At 36.4% G+C, this 19,990-nt stretch overlaps 2 protein-coding genes across 3 annotated transcripts; one reads left to right on the top strand and one right to left on the bottom strand.

Moving 5' to 3' along the window:
* Positions 1-854: 854 nt before the first annotated feature.
* On the top strand, positions 855-6,657 carry LOC107581325 (uncharacterized). 2 transcript variants are annotated; one of them, XM_016266837.1, is made up of 8 exons: positions 855-1,487; positions 3,579-3,860; positions 3,953-3,982; positions 4,091-4,186; positions 4,411-4,441; positions 5,324-5,373; positions 5,519-5,553; positions 5,815-6,657. In XM_016266837.1, exons 1-8 carry the CDS (start codon positions 1,118-1,120, stop codon positions 5,905-5,907), a joined length of 987 nt encoding a protein of 328 aa, XP_016122323.1. In that variant the 5' UTR covers positions 855-1,117; the 3' UTR covers positions 5,908-6,657. The 2 variants fall into 2 exon arrangements, with proteins under 2 accessions (XP_016122323.1, XP_016122322.1); XM_016266836.1 differs by having other exon boundaries at positions 5,519-5,890.
* Positions 6,658-6,847: 190 nt separating this feature from the next.
* On the bottom strand, positions 6,848-15,821 carry LOC107581322 (uncharacterized). Its single transcript, XM_016266831.1, has 4 exons — positions 15,586-15,821; positions 11,808-14,145; positions 9,784-9,860; positions 6,848-8,269 (listed from the first exon to the last, which is right to left on the bottom strand). The coding sequence occupies exons 2-4, from the start codon at positions 14,131-14,133 to the stop codon at positions 8,180-8,182; spliced, it is 2,493 nt and encodes an 830-aa protein (XP_016122317.1). The 5' UTR covers positions 14,134-14,145; positions 15,586-15,821; the 3' UTR covers positions 6,848-8,179.
* Between the last annotated feature and the right edge of the window lie 4,169 nt (positions 15,822-19,990).

The following is a 19,990-nucleotide window of genomic DNA, read 5'->3' as shown; positions in this document are numbered from 1 at the left end:
ACATTCAACTGAATAGATATTTAACTTGAAAATACCCAGTTTAAACAAGCATGAATTTCCATTCTGGCTCAGGTTTGGAACAAGTCTAGCTGGATGATCAGATTGACCAGATATGAATTGAGCACTTGAGCTAATTTGTAACTTTGATTTATATATTCACTTTTCTTGATGTTTCAGCTGCTGAATACACTGCTCCACCAGCTCCTACATTGACCCAGACAGACACCAGAGACTCATCTGTAGAGTTGCTGTGTCAGGCTCCAGAAGGTTATGGTGGGCTTGTATTTAAACTTTTCAAAATGCACCAGCTGATAGATAAAGTTGAGCATTCAAACGAACAGCAAGGGGCTCGCTTTATTCTTAGGGGAAAAGATACAGAAAAAGAGAATCTGTATTGCTGTCAGTATGACAGCAGCACGATCAGTTTCTATATGAAGCCAGAGCCGAAAGGTGAGTTTTTCTTTTGTTATATTATGTATACACACACACACACACACACACACACACTGGTTTCCATGTTTTATGGGGACATTCCATAAATGTAATGGTTTTTATACTGTACAAACTGTACTTTCTGTCACCTTACCCTAAACCTTCCCCTCAGACAAAACTTTCTGCTATTTTAGATTTTCAAAAAACTTCCCAAAAAAAAGCTTGTTTCCAAAATAATATACCAACAAGGTCTAAATTTACTGGTATTACTGTCCTTGTGGGTCCTCATAACATAGGGAATACCAGGAACACACAAAAACACACACATACATGCATACATACACACATATACACATATATATATATATATATATATATATATATACGCACACACACACACACACACACACGTCTTTCCTTCATGTCAGTGATACTGCATGGATCTCTATTTGCTGAGGCACAGGTTTAGGTAGTTTGCAGCTTTGCTGTAGTGAGAAAAGTTTTGAGGTCACAGTGGTGTGACGGTTAAAGAAACAGCTCTTCCTACAGTTGAAAGTTCGTAACCACTAAACCAAACTACTCCACCCAGCAGTGCTTTACATCTTTAGTGTTGTATTTCAATCAGTATGTTAGCGTTTCTGTCTCTTATCTTTTATTTGGGACACATACATTCTAAAAACACTAAATGCTTATAACTGACTTTCTTCTTGCAGTAGTCTTAGTCAGTCCCCCTCCATCCCCTCACCTGGTGGTCGAGCCCTCTAGTGGGCATGTCATTCCTGGTGACACACTGTCATTCCACTGTCAGGCTCCACCTGATCCTCCTCAGGAACAGCCTCCTGAGGCTTTTCTTTTGCTCCGGAGAGCCAAAGGAAACCCCGGCTCCATGGTTGCTCCAGCACAGCTGGTGTCTCAGTCCCATGAAGCTCGCTTCAGTGTGAAGACAATGGGACGGGAGGATGGTGGGGAGTATGTCTGCCTCTACCAACTCAAATCATCAAAGATGGGACAAGTGAACTCCACAACCAGTCAGCCGGTACACATTACTGTCATAGGTGAGGAGACAACTGTCAGACTGATGTGTATGCTATTCTGACTATCTTGTGTCCGTATTGCAGTTTTTATTTTTTAAATATCTTGGATTCTATACAACTAAAGCATTCATCACTATTACTACTGATCAAACATATGATCGTTTCCAAAACGTATTTTAGGACATTATTATAGATGTATTTAATTATATAACCATATTTCTATACACTCTTAAAAATAAAGGTGCTTAAAGGGTTCTTCACAGCGATGCCATAGGAAGCTGCTTGATATAAAAATTACTTCTGTACACTCTTAATGTATACACACACACACACTGCCATAGAAGAACCTTTTTGTCTAAATGGTTCCATAAAGAACCTTTAACATCTGAAGAACCTTTCTGTTTCACAAAAGGTTCTTTGTGGCGAAAGAAGGTTCTTCAGATTATAAAAAGGTAAGAAAGAGATGGTTCTTTAAAGAACCTTTGACTGAATGGTTCTTTGTGGAACCAAAAAGGGTTCTTCTATGGCATCGCTTGAAGAACCTTTTGAAGCACCTTTATTTTTAAGAGTGTATGAGCTACGCTTCTTACATTACAACCCTACTGACAATAGAAAATTGACTTTTTGCCCATTAAATTTCACATAAATTTAGCTAATATGACCATACCTTTATGAAGTTCCATGATTTATGATGTTGCCTACAAGTATGGTCACATTTTCCATTGCTCTGCAAAATTTCACAGATGAAATCCAGTCATTCCATTAGAAAACCGCTTAATCAGGAGTTTCACGTGATTTTTGTCTAAATGGTTCCATAAAGAACCTTTAACATCTGAAGAACCTTTCTGTTTCACAAAAGGTTCTTTGTGGCGAAAGAAGGTTCTTCAGATTATAAAAAGGTAAGAAAGAGATGGTTCTTTAAAGAACCTTTGACTGAATGGTTCTTTGTGGAACCAAAAAGGGTTCTTCTATGGCATCGCTTGAAGAACCTTTTGAAGCACCTTTATTTTTAAGAGTGTATGAGCTACGCTTCTTACATTACAACCCTACTGACAATAGAAAATTTACTTTTTGCCCATTAAATTTCACATAAATTTAGCTAATATGACCATACCTTTATGAAGTTCCATGATTTATGATGTTGCCTATAAGTATGGTCACATTTTCCATTGCTCTGCAAAATTTCACAGATGAAATCCAGTCATTCCATTAGAAAACCGCTTAATCAGGAGTTTCACGTGAAAATATATCTCTATGGTATAGACAATGGATAATGGACTTTCTTTTTATGTGACAATGTCTTAAAAGTATAGCTCACCCAAAAATAAAATTGTAATTTACTCACTCATGTTTTTGCAAATCTGTATACATTTTTGCACTGGGGGAACCTTTTCATAGTTCGTAGAACTATTGGTAGAAGTTCCCACTTTTTGCCGTGTTCTCACCGCAGGAACTAGGAATGTATTTAGCTCTAGGAACTCCATTTGGGGGAACTAAAATCAGAGTAGGGTCTAAAACAGTTCTATAGGAACTACCAGTGATGATAGTGTACATTGATTGGCCAAACGTATACGAAACACCGGCTACCCAGCATTTTTAAAAAGCCATGTAAAAATATTTACTCCACGAAAATGGAAAACAGCAACAACAGCATTTACATGTTGTCTGCAGTGTTATGTTCTTTTCTAAGCCTCGGTGATGACACTGAAAGTAGTCATAAGAGATGTAGTCAGATTTTCATGCTCTTGAAAACCACGTCTCACAACAAAAACAGCTCTGATCACGGCATCCGCCATTCACCTGTTGTTGACGTTTGTAAATGTTGCGAAAAAAGACGTTGCGGTCGGCCACTTCACAGCTCCTGCTGCTGGTGCAAATGCAACCAGGAAAACGGCCTGAGGGCAAAATTGGTTCTCTAGGAACCACCATGCTGGCAAGTTCCTAGAACTGAACTGACAGAATGTAAATTTTTGGGTGAACTATTCCTTCAAGGAGGCATCTGCCTATGTAGACGGTAAGCAGCAAGGCATCTCACTTTGATGTGCACATTTGTGCTACTTTTAAGCAAATCTGTTCTCACGCCACTATTTCTGTTTGTGCTTCCTCTCACAGAGCTCCCATTCCCCAGTCTGTCCTTGTCCCGACACAAGGGTGAAGTTCTGGAGTGTGTTGGGTCACCCTCATATCCACAAGGCTTCTTCTATTTATTTCGTGTGGGTGTCCTGTCACCTGAGGCGACACATCAGGCTTCCCTGACCCAACACAGTGCTAGATTTTCCATACCCACCCATTATGAACATGGTGCACAGTATCAGTGTCAGTACAGCGTGTCACTGGGCAAATCCAATGCATACTCTAAAATGAGCTCACCAGTAACTATCCCATGCATTACAGGTACTGTATGTATTATACTAAATGTGATACGATATCTCATTAAGTTACATTAATATGATTTTAAAATCTGATTTATTGCATCGTTTTTTTAGGATATCATGAATGCACACCGACCTCTACAGGTAACATTTAAGTCATGCTATGGCTATCACAGTAATGCAGCAAATCAAATATGCCCAACTTAGTATCTAAAAACACTCTCCTTTGTCTTTATACATGTCTATGGAAAGGCAGCACAGATCTGGCTCTGATTGTTGGCTCTGTGTCTGCGGGTGTTCTGTTCCTCATGGTGGTGGCAATCTTGGGCTTTGCCGTGCACAGACATCGTGAGTATTAGATATCTAGTCTCTTATTTTAGTAGCTCATAAGTTTACATTGGTTAAGTCTAGCCTCTGATGAACTATAATACCCAGTGGTAATTATCTTCTCAATCCATTTAATTAAATTCTGGAACAAAACAAAGTGAAAACACCCGTTGTTTGTTTTTCATTCATGCATGTAATCCTCATTAATATAAATTGAATTGTAATCTCTACCCATTTATTTGCAGTCAAAAACATGTCAGAGAGAAGGAGACAAAGGTAAGACACAATACTGAAGAGCATACCTGATATTTCATTAAAATTGCATACATTTATTAATTTGGCAGACATTTTTATCTCATGCGACTTGCTGTTCACTCAAGAGTATACATTATTACATCACTATCTGTTCCCTGTCTATCATTGTGCTGTTTGAGTTACACGAAAAAAATGATCTAAATGATTTAAGTATACATTACTGTTCAATTTTTTTCTTAAAAGACAATACGTTTATTCAGCATTAAATTGATCAAAAGTGACAGTAAGGACATTTATAATGTTAGAAAAGATTTCAGTTTCAGATAAATACTGTTTTTGTACATTTCTATTCATCAAAGTATCCTAAAGAATGCATCACAGTTACCATAAAAATATTAAACATCACAATTTAAATTCAAATATTAAATGATAAAAAAGTATTAAATATTAAAATGATTTCTGAAGGATCATGTGGCACTGAAGACTGGAGTAATGCAATAAATTACATTTTAAATTATATTAAAACTTAAAAAATGTAAATTAAAATAATATTTCACAATATTAGTTTTTACTATTTTAAAATTAGTTGTTGAAATATGAGACGACTTTCAAAAATATTAAATAATCTTACAGACCTAAAATTTTGAATAGTAGTGTATATTTCTATAATTATTTAGATAATTCCAGTAAATATTTATATAGGTATTTAAAACGCTGATTATATGATTATGTATTATATTAGATATTTAGTTAATTATTATTTAATTAATATTTAGTTAATTATTATGAATTAATATTTCGTTAACTTATATAATTATTTAAATCATTTTAATATCTTGGTACACTGCTAATATTAGGGATAGGAATGCTGTAAAAATATATATAATCAAACTTTTTCCACAGGGATCAAGAAAAATTCTGGCAACATGTTCACTCCAGAGATCATATTGTTGGTAAGTTACAGTGTCAATCTCTTCAGAGCAAGTGATTCACCTGGGTGCTCATCATCCAATCGCTGTATCTCCCAATATACATCAGATATCTGATTTTGTGTTCAAGTTTATTGATTTTCTCTCACTATGATTTATTCTTCATCAGACCTCACTCTACAGCGTGTTGACAATAAATCTGAGGTAATGATGCCCCATTTCAAACCTTCTCTTGTGATTCCCTTCAAAAGGCCCCACTACAGTAGTATCTGGTATCTCGTTCCAAGTACTAAGGTTACCATTATGCTGATTTGTTTAGACCAGAATGAGAGAGGAAGATGAAGATCTTTTTACATCATGCCATGTTTGCCAATATCCTCCTGTTGCATTATGTCCGCTGTGACAAATACTGACTTGATAATATCGCTTGCATGTTTTTAATATATGTGTGTTTGCAATCTACAGGGCAGTGGACAAACACTTAGAGGAAGACCCTCATTTTCAGAGCCAATTTACGACTATCCAATGGCAACCTTTAAGAATCCCTCACTTTGCTGATCTTTCGATCTACTATATATATCGATCTATGCTGCAGTATATTTTGTGTTTGACATTCTGTATAACTGCAATGTTTATTTAAAAGCGAAAACATTTTGTATATTTGTAAAGTAATGTATGAGTAAACAATCTACTGTAGTTTCTGTAGTTCATGGTATTTTTTTACTGAGATATTAATTTTTCTGTCAGCAGGGGGCTCTGGACATCCAGATATATTGTGAGATTGACATTTCAGCAAAGCATTGGCACTTTTGAGTGTTGGACATTAAATCTTTGCAAATCGTTTTATAGATTTAATCACCTAATGCTGAAAAGTAAACACTTTCATTTGCATTGTTTTTTTTTACTAATGTCACTTAGTTCAAGTGGTTCTTAAGAATTTCTTTCAGTTCCCCTTTGCTTATCATGAAACTTAAAAGGAAATTAATTTGACAGTCATGCCAGAACGACATTCCAGTAAGAAAAATCAAACATCTATTATTTGATACTATAGTTTTTTTTAAAGACATTATTTTTGTTCCCATCTAGTTTTCAAATAGCCTGAAACTACACGAAGTCTCATAATAACTTTTTGATTAGCAAACCATAAACCATTTATAGCTCTCTTACAGTCTGAGATAATCAATCATAATGGCATATGGTTGACTGAAGTTTCTCTGCTTTGTCCTCTGAAGCACCTTAAAGTAGTTCTCCCAAAAATGAAATTTCCTCACCCTCATCTTCTAAACATGTATGAGCTTCTTTCTTCTGTTGAGCACAAAAGAAGATATTTTGAAGAATGTTGGTATCCAAAGCACTTGATGGTAGCCATTGAAAAAAAGTATATGGAAGTCAATGGCTACCGTCAGCTGTCTGGTTACCAACATTCTTCTTTTTTGTTCAGCAGAAGAAAGAAACTCATACTTGAGGGTGACGGAATAGATTTTTGGGTGAACTGTCCCTTTAACCCTGTATTTACAAAGAAACGCTTAGAACTGGCTGGAACAAAACAATGTTCGGACACCAGACTACTGTAAAACAAATACCAATTATATGTTTTGCTAGAAACTACCATGCGTCACTAATCATACAGTTTTGTTTTCCTCAGAATACTTCATCACACAGAAGTATTGTGTATTGGTCTTAAAGGTCATCTGGATTAACCTCATTGAAGACTGAAAGCAATGGGCAGCTTTTTTCCAGTGGTATCGATGAGCCGTTGCCATATTTGAAATGAGCATTTCCATGCAGCCTTAGCTAATTGTGCTGAGAAAGAGTGAATGAATAATTCACAGGCAACTAGAGGGTCAGTAAAGCGTACTGCGTGTGTGTGTGTGTGTGTTGTGATCTCACTCATGACTAATCTCGCTCGGCTCGGACGTTTTCTTTGTACCTTTCCTATAGTACCATCATCACCATAGTGACGAATTTGAATGCCCGCTGGCGTGTTGAGTCACGGCAGTCTGGTGTTCATACCTCACAGCACGGGCTGAATGTGCAGAAGCTTAGAATGGACTGATGTCACTGAACAAGCAAAGGGTCGCCCTCTTTAATTGTTATTTTGAAAATCAAAGCCTTAGATTTGGCGTAAGCATTACATCCTGGTCATTGTGCCTATTATGAAGTCAGTTATCTAGTTTCGGACTCCAAGGGCCAAACCTCTATCACAATACTAACAATGAGTCACATTCAGCAATTATTCAGAAAAAACAAAAAAGCTGATTAGCACATTTTTATTTATTTTATCATTTTTTTTGTATGCATCAATAAAGCCTTTTCCCAGTATAATTGAGCTTTTCTAATGAGTAATTATATGTCTATCAAATAATATTTATTTAAATATAATTCTTATGTAATATTCCAGGCTTTTAGACCATTTTGTTACTATGAGATGAGCAGCTATGTCAACCGATTATAAATATTTGTATAACTAAATCAGAAAATTACATTCAAAATTACATAATCATTACACTGAAATCATTTGAGTGCATGTAACGACAATAAACACTGCCATACCTACTATAATTAACACCAGTTTGGCTCATTTGGTATTTACACAGTGTGTGTTATGGAATATCAGATTGGATAACCAACTCGCAGTGTCTTTTTGAGGCAATTGATGCTCTTTAGCCATACATAATGGCACGTGGCACTCGTACTGGTTTCCTTTAAAAGATCAGAGGGGTTTCTGGGAAAACTGATCATTTGTTCATACGCTTTATTTTAGGCTGGTACACTTGGTTGACTGGGCTCCATATTGTATATGTCAGGATGCTGTAGTTGGTTTTCCGTCTCAGTCGTCATCGTCCACATGGCCGTTCACCATCCCTGACTCCCAGCGCTCGAGTAATAGATTTTTTTGCCTTGGGATCGTTACTGTTTTCTGTATTCATCAGAACATTCGAATAAGAACATTAGTAAGTGCATTTGAAATTGAATGCTTTTAGCTCACATAACATACACTCTCAGAAAAAAAGGTACAAAAGCTGTCACCGGGGCGGTACCTTTTCGGAAGGTACAAAAATTTAATGTACACTTTAGGTGCTAAAATATACATTTAGGGTACTTAAATGCACCCTTTAATGTTAAATAAGGTACAAATATGTACCTTTTTGAAAGGGTACCACCCTAGTAACAGCTTTTGTACCTTTTTTTTTTTTAAAGTGTTGGCTGAAAGGCTAAATTGGTCAAAATGAAAATTGTGTCATCGTTGACTAAACCATGTGTTGTTTTAAACCAATTTGACATTTTTCCTCAATGAAGGAGATATTTTGAAGAATATCTAGACTGCTCTTTTGCAAACAATGAGACCAAAGGGTGACCAGAGACTGTCAAGCTCCAAGAAGCATCATTAAAGTGGTCTTCTAAAGGCAAATCGAGTAGTTATGCACTGAAAATTGTCTCAGATTTCATTCATATTTGCACATATTCAAATATGGCACATAAGATTTGATGTCAATGGTGCCATATATTGTAACTGGTTCTCACATGTCACATAAGTGCTCACAGCACACACATTTGAATATGCGCACATTCAAATAAGGACATTTGAGTTAGATTTGAGAAGTAAATACATTTGACTATTCACTTAATAACAATGTAAAGGTATCATATAATATATTGCCCAAACCTCACTTTTTTTGGTCATATTTGGAGTCTGACAGCCCCTGGTCATCATTCATTTGTTCTATGTGAGAGAACAGCGTGAACTTCCTGTCTAACATCTCCTTTTTGTGTTTGAAAAATGAAAGTCATAAAAGTTTGGAACAACGTTTGGGTGAAAAAATTATGACAGACTTTTCATTTTGGGGTGAATTATTCCTATAAATGATAAAAATAAACAGGAGCAGCACATGCAATTTTAACTTCCTCATATATCAAGGTAGGCACTTTTCTCTAAGCAAACGAGACCTGAGATGAACTGAAAAAAACCCTCTGTCTTCAGATAAAAGTGTTCACTTGGCAACACCTATTGGTTTTGATTGTGCTGATTGTGTTGGTTACATTATACTTCCCTGGCTGAGGCGAATGATTCATTGGTAATAGTGATAATACAGTCATGACATAATCTTGATTCTAAAGAATGCAGCTAGTATGAACTCTGCTCTGAACTGAAGCGTGTTTGTGTTTGCACAGGGAGTGCGACTGAAACTTTGATACTCCTTTGATTACCTATTGAAAGGTTGAAGTTTATTGTTCAGGTTAAAACCTCAATTCATGGATTACCAAATTCAAAATTTGAACCTCAGACCTTTGGGTTACCACCAGCCCAAAACTTTAACCACAATGCTACCAATACCAACATTACTGAGACATACACATTTAGTCCCATAAAAAAATATAGTTAAGAACACAAATGATGCCTTTTAAAAGAGATTCAAACAAAAAGTCCTCTACCTCTGACAGTTGTCTTTGTTCTTCATCAGCTTGGGGCGGTGGCCACGTTAAATCCAGTTTTCCAGTGGATTGACGCACTATAAGCAGAAGACAGATGTTTATTTCAGTGAATCTAATGTATAATCCATTAATGAACTAGATGTTCATGACAATATGCATGCATAATAATCACTGAGTGAGAAAACAACAAAGTACGGACAAATAGGCACACATTTTCTTATAGTATCATTTTATATTTCTCTAAAAAACTTATTTCAAGTATTTAAAGCATTTATATTGAGATTTAGATGAGAAACATGAATGAGGTGTGTCCAAATATAGCAGAATTTGTCACTATGAAGGGCAATGAATAAAAAAATTTGAAGATTTTTCTTAGAAGAAAAATTGATTAAAAATATTACTCAAACATTTACTACTGGAACAGACCCACAGTTCATACAAGTCACTTCTATTGCATCACATTAGTATAAAGTTATGACACCGGCAATACTGGTCTATAACTATTAGCTGCCCTTACATAAATGTACCATGGTTACCGCAGTTTCCTCAAAATTACCATAGTTAATAAAAGTTGTTATTACAGTAACGCTAAATTGATATTGGCCACCATCAGTCAAGGAAGAATATAAAATGACAGAATATGAAAATGTTTCACTCTATTAGAAGGTGATACCGCACAAATTTAGATTTTACAGCAGGAAAAATAAATGTACTATGACATTTTGGCAGAAATTGTTATGCTGAATAATTGTAAAGGATTGCTCTTCTGAGTAAACAGAAAAGGAGATTTTTTTTAATTAAAGAAAAAGAGAAATGACAAAAGCTTAAAAAATGACAGGAAAAGTGATTTCACTTCCCCCCACCTCAGTTTAGTACTAAATCTATGTGTCATTAATTGTTAGTGTAAATGTTTGGATCATTTCTCTATATGAAGACTAGCAGGCATTTCAGCAGGCTTGTACAGTAGTAAAATATAATTTTTTAAGAGGTCACAACTGTAGATCATGTATTGGACATTAAAAAAATGCATACACCTTTCCAGAACACAGTACTCTTATCCATACTTTGCTCATGTCAGCACATTTGACTAATAACACAGACATTTCAATATCCGGTTTATGTTAGTACTGGTGACATAACTCCATATTAGCATTTTGGCTATTTGTTTGTTCGCTGCCATGGTGAAGCACAAACTACTAGCTTACATTCAAATGATAATATGGTTACATTACACTCTACACACACAGAAGAGTGTTAGAATCACACTGTTAAATAATAGTTCACAAGTGTTGAGTTTTGCCAGTGTTGCTGTTATTAAGGTTTCCCATAGTGCAAATAGTCAAGTATTGTGCTAGCAATGCCAAGGTCATGGGTTTGATGTATAGCCTTCAAATTAATAGTTATTTTTTTAGGATTTGTTACATATGCCATGTGTTCTTTGCATATGTATCCTCTGTTTATACATTGTCTCTATGTGGCATCTTCTCTTGTAGCTAAGCAGTAGCGAGTGGTGCTAGCAATGCAAAGATTATGGGTTAGTTCGCAGGCAATAGATAACCTGATAAAATGTATATTTTGAAGGCAACAGAATTTGAATGACAAATGCTTCTTTGTATGTGTCCAGCAGCTTAAATGGTTGTGTATGGTGTTAGCAACGCAGAAGTAATTTGTTTGATTCTCAGTTTATGCATGAACTGTATATTGAATGCTAAATAAGTTTCTTATGTTTTCATTTTCATTTATTCAGTGGGGTCGTGGGGCTCACCAACAATAAATTCCCCTTCTGGTCTGATCTAGGTGCCCCCGGACCACGATTTCTACTGAGGGGGAGCGATTTCTACCAAGGTCTGTGCACACCACTGCATTTATTCATTTAACATCCAATGTATACCATCCCTACCTTCAATATGTTCTTTTTCACCTACAAACATGAAAGCACCAATGGTGTGACTGACGTCTTCAGTTGATTTGAACTGCTCTGTAAACCAAAACCAAAATTTCACATGCTGCTTACAATGACTCACCTGACGTGGTGGTGGTGAACGTCTCTGATTGGCGGCCTGCTGGAGTCTGTTGAGGTGGGGGAATCTCTTGGCTAGAGGTTTCCCTTAACTCTCTCACTCTAATTTCTGTCCTCAAATCCATTCCTGTTCCTCTTCCTTCTTCTGTATACATGGCTGCTCCTCCATAAAGACTGTTTCTCTGTCTCTGCAGTTCTCGGTCCCTCTCCTTTGCCTCCTTAATGTCCAGCTCCACCTGAGACTGCAGACTCATAGAAGAGCGGAGCTTGAAGAAAGGGTTCTCCTTCACTAAACTCGAGTCTTCATCTTCAGTCACTTCTAACTTTGGGCCTTGTCTTGCTCTGACAGGCTCGGCAGAAGAAGCCCTCAAACCCGTTGAATTCATCGGTCTCACAGATCCTCCATCTGTGCATGAGGTTGTCTTGTAACCTCCGTTTTGTCCTCCCACAGTTGTGGGAATAGCATTGGCCTCTATGATGATTATTTGGCCCTTGATTCCCTCAGTCAGACCAGGTCCTCGAGCAGTAGGTGGGTTGCCGTTGGTGGCTCCATACTGGGCCGTAACTGGTTGGGTGGGAGAATTTTGTGAGAATTGCATTAGGCGTTGTTTAACATCAACAGCAGAATCAACTTCCTGTATTCCAGCAGCAGATTCTACAGTGGCAGATCTTCTGCTAATGGTTGCCACCAATTCCTTCGGCTCTTGAAACGACTCAAAAAGCTGCTTTTTGTCTTGAAGCTGTACCTCTGTTCCTTTGTCATAGAACCCAGGTAGTCGGCCCAGTTCAACCAGAACCTTCTCCCTCTCTGTCTCGGCACTAATTTCCTTCTGCATCTTCTTTCCAGCAAACTGCCGGTCTTTGCTGTGGCTTGGGTTGGGTCTTATCTGAGGGTCCTGGGATAGAATATGCTTTCTCACTGGAATTTCCACAAACTCATTAGTCCTGTCAATGGTGTCGCACAGTCCTCGAGAACGCCTTAGACTCTGCTCTCTCTTCATGGTCAAACGGATCTCCCTCTCAATGGGAGTTTCGTTAGGTGGAGATTCAGAGGGCTGAGGAGCATCATTATCATGGCCCTCCAAGACATCTGTTGTGCTGTTGGGGGAGAAATCAGCTGATACGCCACTATCGCTCTGGCTGTCATCAAAATGATCCACCTGCATTCTGTTGACTTTCCCTTCTCCCAGACGAGGCTTTGTGTTTGACTGGGACTCTGCTCTCTGCCCGTTGGTTCCCCGTTCTTGTCTTTGATCTTTAACCTCCCCCAGCTGCTTTCCTTCGGTCCCACCTGTTTCTGTGAAACACACTGTTTGCTTTCGCTCTTCACCCGTTTCACTGCTCTCTCTCTCCTCCCTTTTACTGTCCCTCCTCCCCTGTGGCATTATCAATGGCTCTTTTACTTCAGTAGAGATACAAGCAGAGCTACCTTGCTCTGGATTGGTTGGCACGCCTGCAACTGTTTCTAGGGGTGGAGCAGCATGACACACCTTTTGCACCTCCTCATTCTCATTCAGACAGCTTGGGTTGTTTACCTCAGGCTCCCCCTTCTGGATGTTCTCAGCATTAACCACAGGTTCAGTTGTGGATTCACTTTGGATGCTTGATGAAGGTTCGGTCTCAGTGAGAAGACTTTTTGAGGAGCTCTTGATATACATCAGGTTTGATGGTTCATCACAACGACTGTCCCGTCTCACCCACTGCTCTCTGGTGGTGGCAAAGTCCACAGGTTTGCAGTCCATATTTTGCTCTTCACTGTTTTCCGATAGGAACACTATTGAGTCAGAGTCACCATGTGACTCAAGCTCATGTCCCTCTTCTTCACAGGCTTCCTTTGGTATTTGTGATGAGCCTTTGTCTGCCTGTGTCATGGTACCAGGTTCTTCACCCTCAGTTGTCGGAACATCTTCACTGGTTTCAGTGTTTTCCTTCACCTCATCTTGAATCTCAATGGCCTGACACCCACTCCTCTCTGGTTGGATATCTTCTTCCAGTCCTGGCACTGGTGGCCACTCTTGATCACCAGTTGGGTAATTTTCAACTGTACTGCTCAAGACTTCCTCTGTTGCCTCAATGGCTCCATCCGCTGGTGAGGAGGTGGGATGATTGTGAGGTTGAGGTGGAAAACCGCTGTCAGGTGTTTCTGTTTTTTCTAACCCACTAATAGCTTCTTTGTCTTTGGGGTCTGTGGCCATGTTTTTATCTTTCTCCATATGATCTTGTATGACTGCTGTTTCCCTATCATCAGTGAAGTGGGGTTTTCCTTCTTTACTACTGCATTCATCCTGGAATTCAGATTTCTGAGGGCAAGTCACAGAATCTGTTTCCATTTTGCAATATATCTGTATGAAATAAATGGCAAAATGCATTATACAATAACAGAATGACAAGTCAGAAGCAGGCTTCCTTTATTTGATTGAATTGGTAGTCAACAAAGTTGTCTCTTACTGATTTTCTCACCTGTTCTTAATTTTTATAGCAAAGAGGTGAGACCCCTGAAGACATTTCTTTGTAAAGGAAACACTTATAGTTTTTTGCTGACTTAGGAAACTATAATCAGCTTATGTTTCAATCCCAGTAGCTCAGGAAGGCTCATACTAAATTGAGTTATAGTGTGACTGCATGGAATCTTTTTCACCATTGCAGTCTGTTGCTTTTGGGTTTTTGCTTCACAATTTTTTGACCTCTATGTCTTAATCAAATTCATTAGGTCATTTATTCTTTAACGCCTATGCCTCCAAGTCAGATTAGTGTCTTTTCCCATTAAGATCACCATAAAATAGGTCACCTGAAACAATTATTTGTAATATTTATTTTATTTTTTTGTCTTTACATCAGGCTATAGACAAGGCATTTCTTTCTGTAACTTCTTGTTTTGCTATGTCATTGTCTTGCACCTTGATCCATACTGTTTTTTTTTTCATATTGCCACATGTGACTAAGAATGATTAACAAAGTTATTAAAATTAGAAAAACATTAAACAGTGTGCAGGGTCAGAAGTGGAACTTTTTCCACCTTCCCAGTCAATGAAGTTTATCTCCATTCTTTAGAAAGTAAAAGTTTAACCAGCTCTTCTCAGAATCATATTTACTTAAATACAAAATCAGATATCCATGCAAGTCAGGTAATATTTTTTTTGTTGACAATGAGTTGATCATTCTCAATATAACATTTGGACACTGTATTGCATTTTCCACTGGACGTAGAAGAAACACAAAGACTTAAAGGTGTGTCATAGCATAATGCTAATTACATAAGGAGCAGATTAATACCGTTTAATCAGATTATACTCTGGACATGAGTGACAAAACAACATGGAAAGTCTGATTCAGGAATAATACAGCAACAGTGAGGTATTCTTAATGTTCCTATGAATTATAGAACACCCACAAACTATATAATTAAGATGAATGAATTTAAAAGGGATGTAAAAGACTGTTGTGAAAATTTAAATATTAAGTATATAAACAAAATCCAAGTAGCACAACTCTATATTTAGTTAGCTACAGTATACTAAAAACTGCTGTCAGCATCCATAAATCTCAAGACACTATGAATAGCTGTCACTAAATATGGATAAGTGCACTTCTTTCACTTGATGTACATCTATGTACACTAGTAATGTGTAGGGCTTTAAATAAAATAATGCTGCAATATCCTACTGATGAGCCCAAGTTGAAATTCCTGACAATGTAACACATACTACTGAGATAAAGAGCTACATGTATTACATGACCCATTCTTATGCATAAAACAAGATGAAAAAGGAAAATAGGCCTACCAGCCGATGAGATGAAAGAAAGGATGGAAGGTCAGCTGAAAGACACAAAGAACTGAAATTGTCCGCCAAGACGTTTTGAAGTGTGCCCCTCTCACCTTATTCCCTTTCTTTCCCTGGTTTCCTTCTCTCTTGAACTCTCTCTCTCTGTACCGCCACCCCCTGCTTAGTAATCAAGGTTAAAATCTGTGCAGTTACTTTCTCTCCTCCTTCCACACTGCACTAAAGCTGTTGAGTACACCATGGGCCTTGCATCACTAATCCAAACAGCTCTCAAAGCCATCATGACTGAAGCCAGGGTTTGAACAGGGGATCTCTTTATGAATAACTTTTAGATTCATACACTATAATGCAAGATCTACATGTTACTACTTTATAATAAGTTTTAATGTTTACATTAGTTAGTGCATTACATTAAATTCACGGTCATTTTTTACAGTGTAGGTATCATGAACTAACAATGAACAATAATTTTACAGCATTTATTAATGTTAGGTTACATATACAAATACATTGTAATTTCAGTTAGCATTAGCTAATGTATTATGCATTGAACAGTTAACAATGAAAAGTTTTTTTAAAAAAAGACAGACAAATTTAAGCATAATTACCTTTGTAATTAAACTGGTTAATAAATGCTTGTTCATGATACTGAATGCATTAACTCATGTTGATGAATTGAAAACTTACTGTAAAGTGCAGTGTAGCAGCATAACATTTTATTAATTTAAATATAAATATGGAAACGGTTCAAGCTACTGAATATTTAAAAAATCAGCACTGAAACCCTGAATATACAATATTCTTTTTCATGTTTCATGATAAAAGGATTGTTGCCATTGTTTTTTAAAGGAATTACTATTTGATTCTCGTTTATACATAATTTCCAAAGTATACTGTTTTATCCTTATGTTGATAGCATATACAATCCTCATTATATACGTTAAATACCGTAATTTCATTAACTGATATAATGTTAATATACCAATCTATTGAAGTACTGAACTCTGTTTTGTACCTTTGTAATACACTGATAACCACCAAATGCAGGTGGTGATGAGAAAGTCACATGATGAACCAAAGCCCATCACAAGCAGCTTTTAAATAATAACATATATAGAAGCTGCACAGTGTGTCATTCACACAAACACTAAACACCATCACGGTAACACACATGAAACTGAAATAATGCAATAAACATTCATTTAACAACGTTAGGTGTAACACACAACCCTAATATACAAAACTGATAAGAAAAAACTAAAAAGAAACATAGTTATTTCAACAAAAAAAACATCATATTTGAAATGTAACGCAGGGAATTCTGGGAATGTCAATTTACGGTTATTCACTGTAAATTATACGGTATTTTTCACTTCCAAAAACGGTATACTACCATAAAATTTATGTCCAATACATGTAATCTCCAATACAGTTTTTCACCGTATATAGTAGGGGAATTTACCGTTAACCATTTAACAGGTGTTTACGGTAGCATTTTTACAGTCTTTTACCGTTAAATTCACGGTCATTTTTTACAGTGTAGGTATCATGAACTAACAATGAACAATAATTTTACAGCATTTATTGTTAGGTTACATATACAAATACATTGTAATTTCAGTTAGCATTAGCTAATGTATTATGCATTGAACAGTTAACAATGAAAAGTTTTTTTAAAAAAAGACAGACAAATTTAAGCATAATTACCTTTGTAATTAAACTGGTTAATAAATGCTTGTTCATGATACTGAATGCATTAACTCATGTTGATGAATTGAAAACTTACTGTAAAGTGCAGTGTAGCAGCATAACATTTTATTAATTTAAATATAAATATGGAAACGGTTCAAGCTACTGAATATTTAAAAAATCAGCACTGAAACCCTGAATATACAATATTCTTTTTCATGTTTCATGATAAAAGGATTGTTGCCATTGTTTTTTAAAGGAATTACTATTTGATTCTCGTTTATACATAATTTCCAAAGTATACTGTTTTATCCTTATGTTGATAGCATATACAATCCTCATTATATACCTTCTAAACTATTTCTTGTTTCAATCTATTTTAAGAAAAAGACAGCCTTGATTACATTTCATCAGTTTAGTTTATTAATCCTGCAGCTCTTCCAATGTAAACTTTCTATACAAAATCCTCACTGCTTTTCATTCAGCTCTTTATTTAAACTGTACAAACAGGCACTCAGTTAAGGCACTGAGAATTTACATCAAACTTTCTATGCTGAAAAAACAAGTTCCTGAATTCAACTGAAAACTTTGAATAGTATTGATTACATATCATGGTATGAAACTTGAATCGCTGTCACACACAATTTAAACCGTGTTAATGAGAGACAACAGGAGCAGTCCTTATAGAAATGTTAGTTGGAGAATGAACCTAAAATGGCCAAGATTGATAAAGCAGTTTATGCCGTATACTGTATGCTGGACAGAAGTATATTAAGTAAGTACTGTTCATAGGGTCACATTAAAGGGACAGTTCACCAAAAATTTTTAATTCTGTCATCATTTACTCATCCTCATGTCATTCCAAACTTATTTTAAGAAAAAGACAGCCTTGATTACATTTCATCAGTTTAGTTTATTAATCCTGCAGCTCTTCCAATGTAAACTTTCTATACAAAATCCTCACTGCTTTTCATTCAGCTCTTTATTTAAACTGTACAAACAGGCACTCAGTTAAGGCACTGAGAATTTACATCAAACTTTCTATGCTGAAAAAACAAGTTCCTGAATTCAAATGAAAACTTTGAATAGTATTGATTACATATCATGGAATGAAACTTGAATCGCTGTCACACACAATTTAAACCGTGTTAATGAGAGACAACAGGAGCAGTCCTTATAGAAATGTTAGTTGGAGAATGAACCTAAAATGGCCAAGATTGATAAAGCGGTTTATGACGTATACTGTATGCTGGACAGAAGTATATTAAGTAAGTACTGTTCATAGGGTCACATTAAAGGGACAGTTCACCAAAAAATTTTAATTCTGTCATCATTTACTCATCCTCATGTCATTCCAAACCTGTATATATCTTTCTTCTGCAGGACAAAATAATGTCTCTTTATTGAAACACTCTTTAAATGATCTTCTGTGTTCTGCAGAACAAACTGTTTTCTTTGGAACAACATGAAATGATTTTCAGCACAGACATTTGAATTTTGGGTAAACCATGCCTTTAAAATATGTACCTTTTTGAAAGGGTACCACCCTAGTAACAGCTTTTGTACCTTTTTTTTTTTTAAAGTGTTGGCTGAAAGGCTAAATTGGTCAAAATGAAAATTGTGTCATCGTTGACTAAACCATGTGTTGTTTTAAACCAATTTGACATTTTTCCTCAATGAAGGAGATATTTTGAAGAATATCTAGACTGCTCTTTTGCAAACAATGAGACCAAAGGGTGACCAGAGACTGTCAAGCTCCAAGAAGCATCATTAAAGTGGTCTTCTAAAGGCAAATCGAGTAGTTATGCACTGAAAATTGTCTCAGATTTCATTCATATTTGCACATATTCAAATATGGCACATAAGATTTGATGTCAATGGTGCCATATATTGTAACTGGTTCTCACATGTCACATAAGTGCTCACAGCACACACATTTGAATATGCGCACATTCAAATAAGGACATTTGAGTTAGATTTGAGAAGTAAATACATTTGACTATTCACTTAATAACAATGTAAAGGTATCATATAATATATTGCCCAAACCTCACTTTTTTTGGTCATATTTGGAGTCTGACAGCCCCTGGTCATCATTCATTTGTTCTATGTGAGAGAACAGCGTGAACTTCCTGTCTAACATCTCCTTTTTGTGTTTGAAAAATGAAAGTCATAAAAGTTTGGAACAACGTTTGGGTGAAAAAATTATGACAGACTTTTCATTTTGGGGTGAATTATTCCTATAAATGATAAAAATAAACAGGAGCAGCACATGCAATTTTAACTTCCTCATATATCAAGGTAGGCACTTTTCTCTAAGCAAACGAGACCTGAGATGAACTGAAAAAAACCCTCTGTCTTCAGATAAAAGTGTTCACTTGGCAACACCTATTGGTTTTGATTGTGCTGATTGTGTTGGTTACATTATACTTCCCTGGCTGAGGCGAATGATTCAGTGGTAATAGTGATAATACAGTCATGACATAATCTTGATTCTAAAGAATGCAGCTAGTATGAACTCTGCTCTGAACTGAAGCGTGTTTGTGTTTGCACAGGGAGTGCGACTGAAACTTTGATACTCCTTTGATTACCTATTGAAAGGTTGAAGTTTATTGTTCAGGTTAAAACCTCAATTCATGGATTACCAAATTCAAAATTTGAACCTCAGACCTTTGGGTTACCACCAGCCCAAAACTTTAACCACAATGCTACCAAT

This window comes from Sinocyclocheilus grahami, unplaced genomic scaffold (assembly GCF_001515645.1).
Source record: "Sinocyclocheilus grahami isolate Dianchi unplaced genomic scaffold, SAMN03320097.WGS_v1.1 scaffold34.1, whole genome shotgun sequence".
NCBI classification, from domain to species: domain Eukaryota; kingdom Metazoa; phylum Chordata; class Actinopteri; order Cypriniformes; family Cyprinidae; genus Sinocyclocheilus; species Sinocyclocheilus grahami.
The sequence above is the reverse complement of the archived record's forward strand: the minus strand, read 5'-3'. Positions and strand labels throughout refer to the sequence as shown.

What these genes read in the sequence shown, in the direction of transcription:
- LOC107581325 (XM_016266836.1), top strand. Translation starts at nt 1,118, where the DNA reads ATGCTTATAACTGACTTTCTTCTTGCAGTAGTCTTAGTCAGTCCCCCT. An exon ending in GGTACACATTACTGTCATAG is followed by an intron (nt 1,488 to 3,578) that starts GTGAGGAGACAA and finishes TTCCTCTCACAG; the next exon opens with AGCTCCCATTCCCCAGTCTG. An exon ending in ATGCACACCGACCTCTACAG is followed by an intron (nt 3,983 to 4,090) that starts GTAACATTTAAG and finishes GTCTATGGAAAG; the next exon opens with GCAGCACAGATCTGGCTCTG.
- LOC107581322 (XM_016266831.1), bottom strand. Translation starts at nt 14,133, where the DNA reads ATGGAAACAGATTCTGTGACTTGCCCTCAGAAATCTGAATTCCAGGAT. An exon ending in GTTCACCACCACCACGTCAG is followed by an intron (nt 9,861 to 11,807) that starts GTGAGTCATTGT and finishes TTCTGCTTATAG; the next exon opens with TGCGTCAATCCACTGGAAAA. An exon ending in AACAAAGACAACTGTCAGAG is followed by an intron (nt 8,270 to 9,783) that starts GTAGAGGACTTT and finishes TGATGAATACAG; the next exon opens with AAAACAGTAACGATCCCAAG.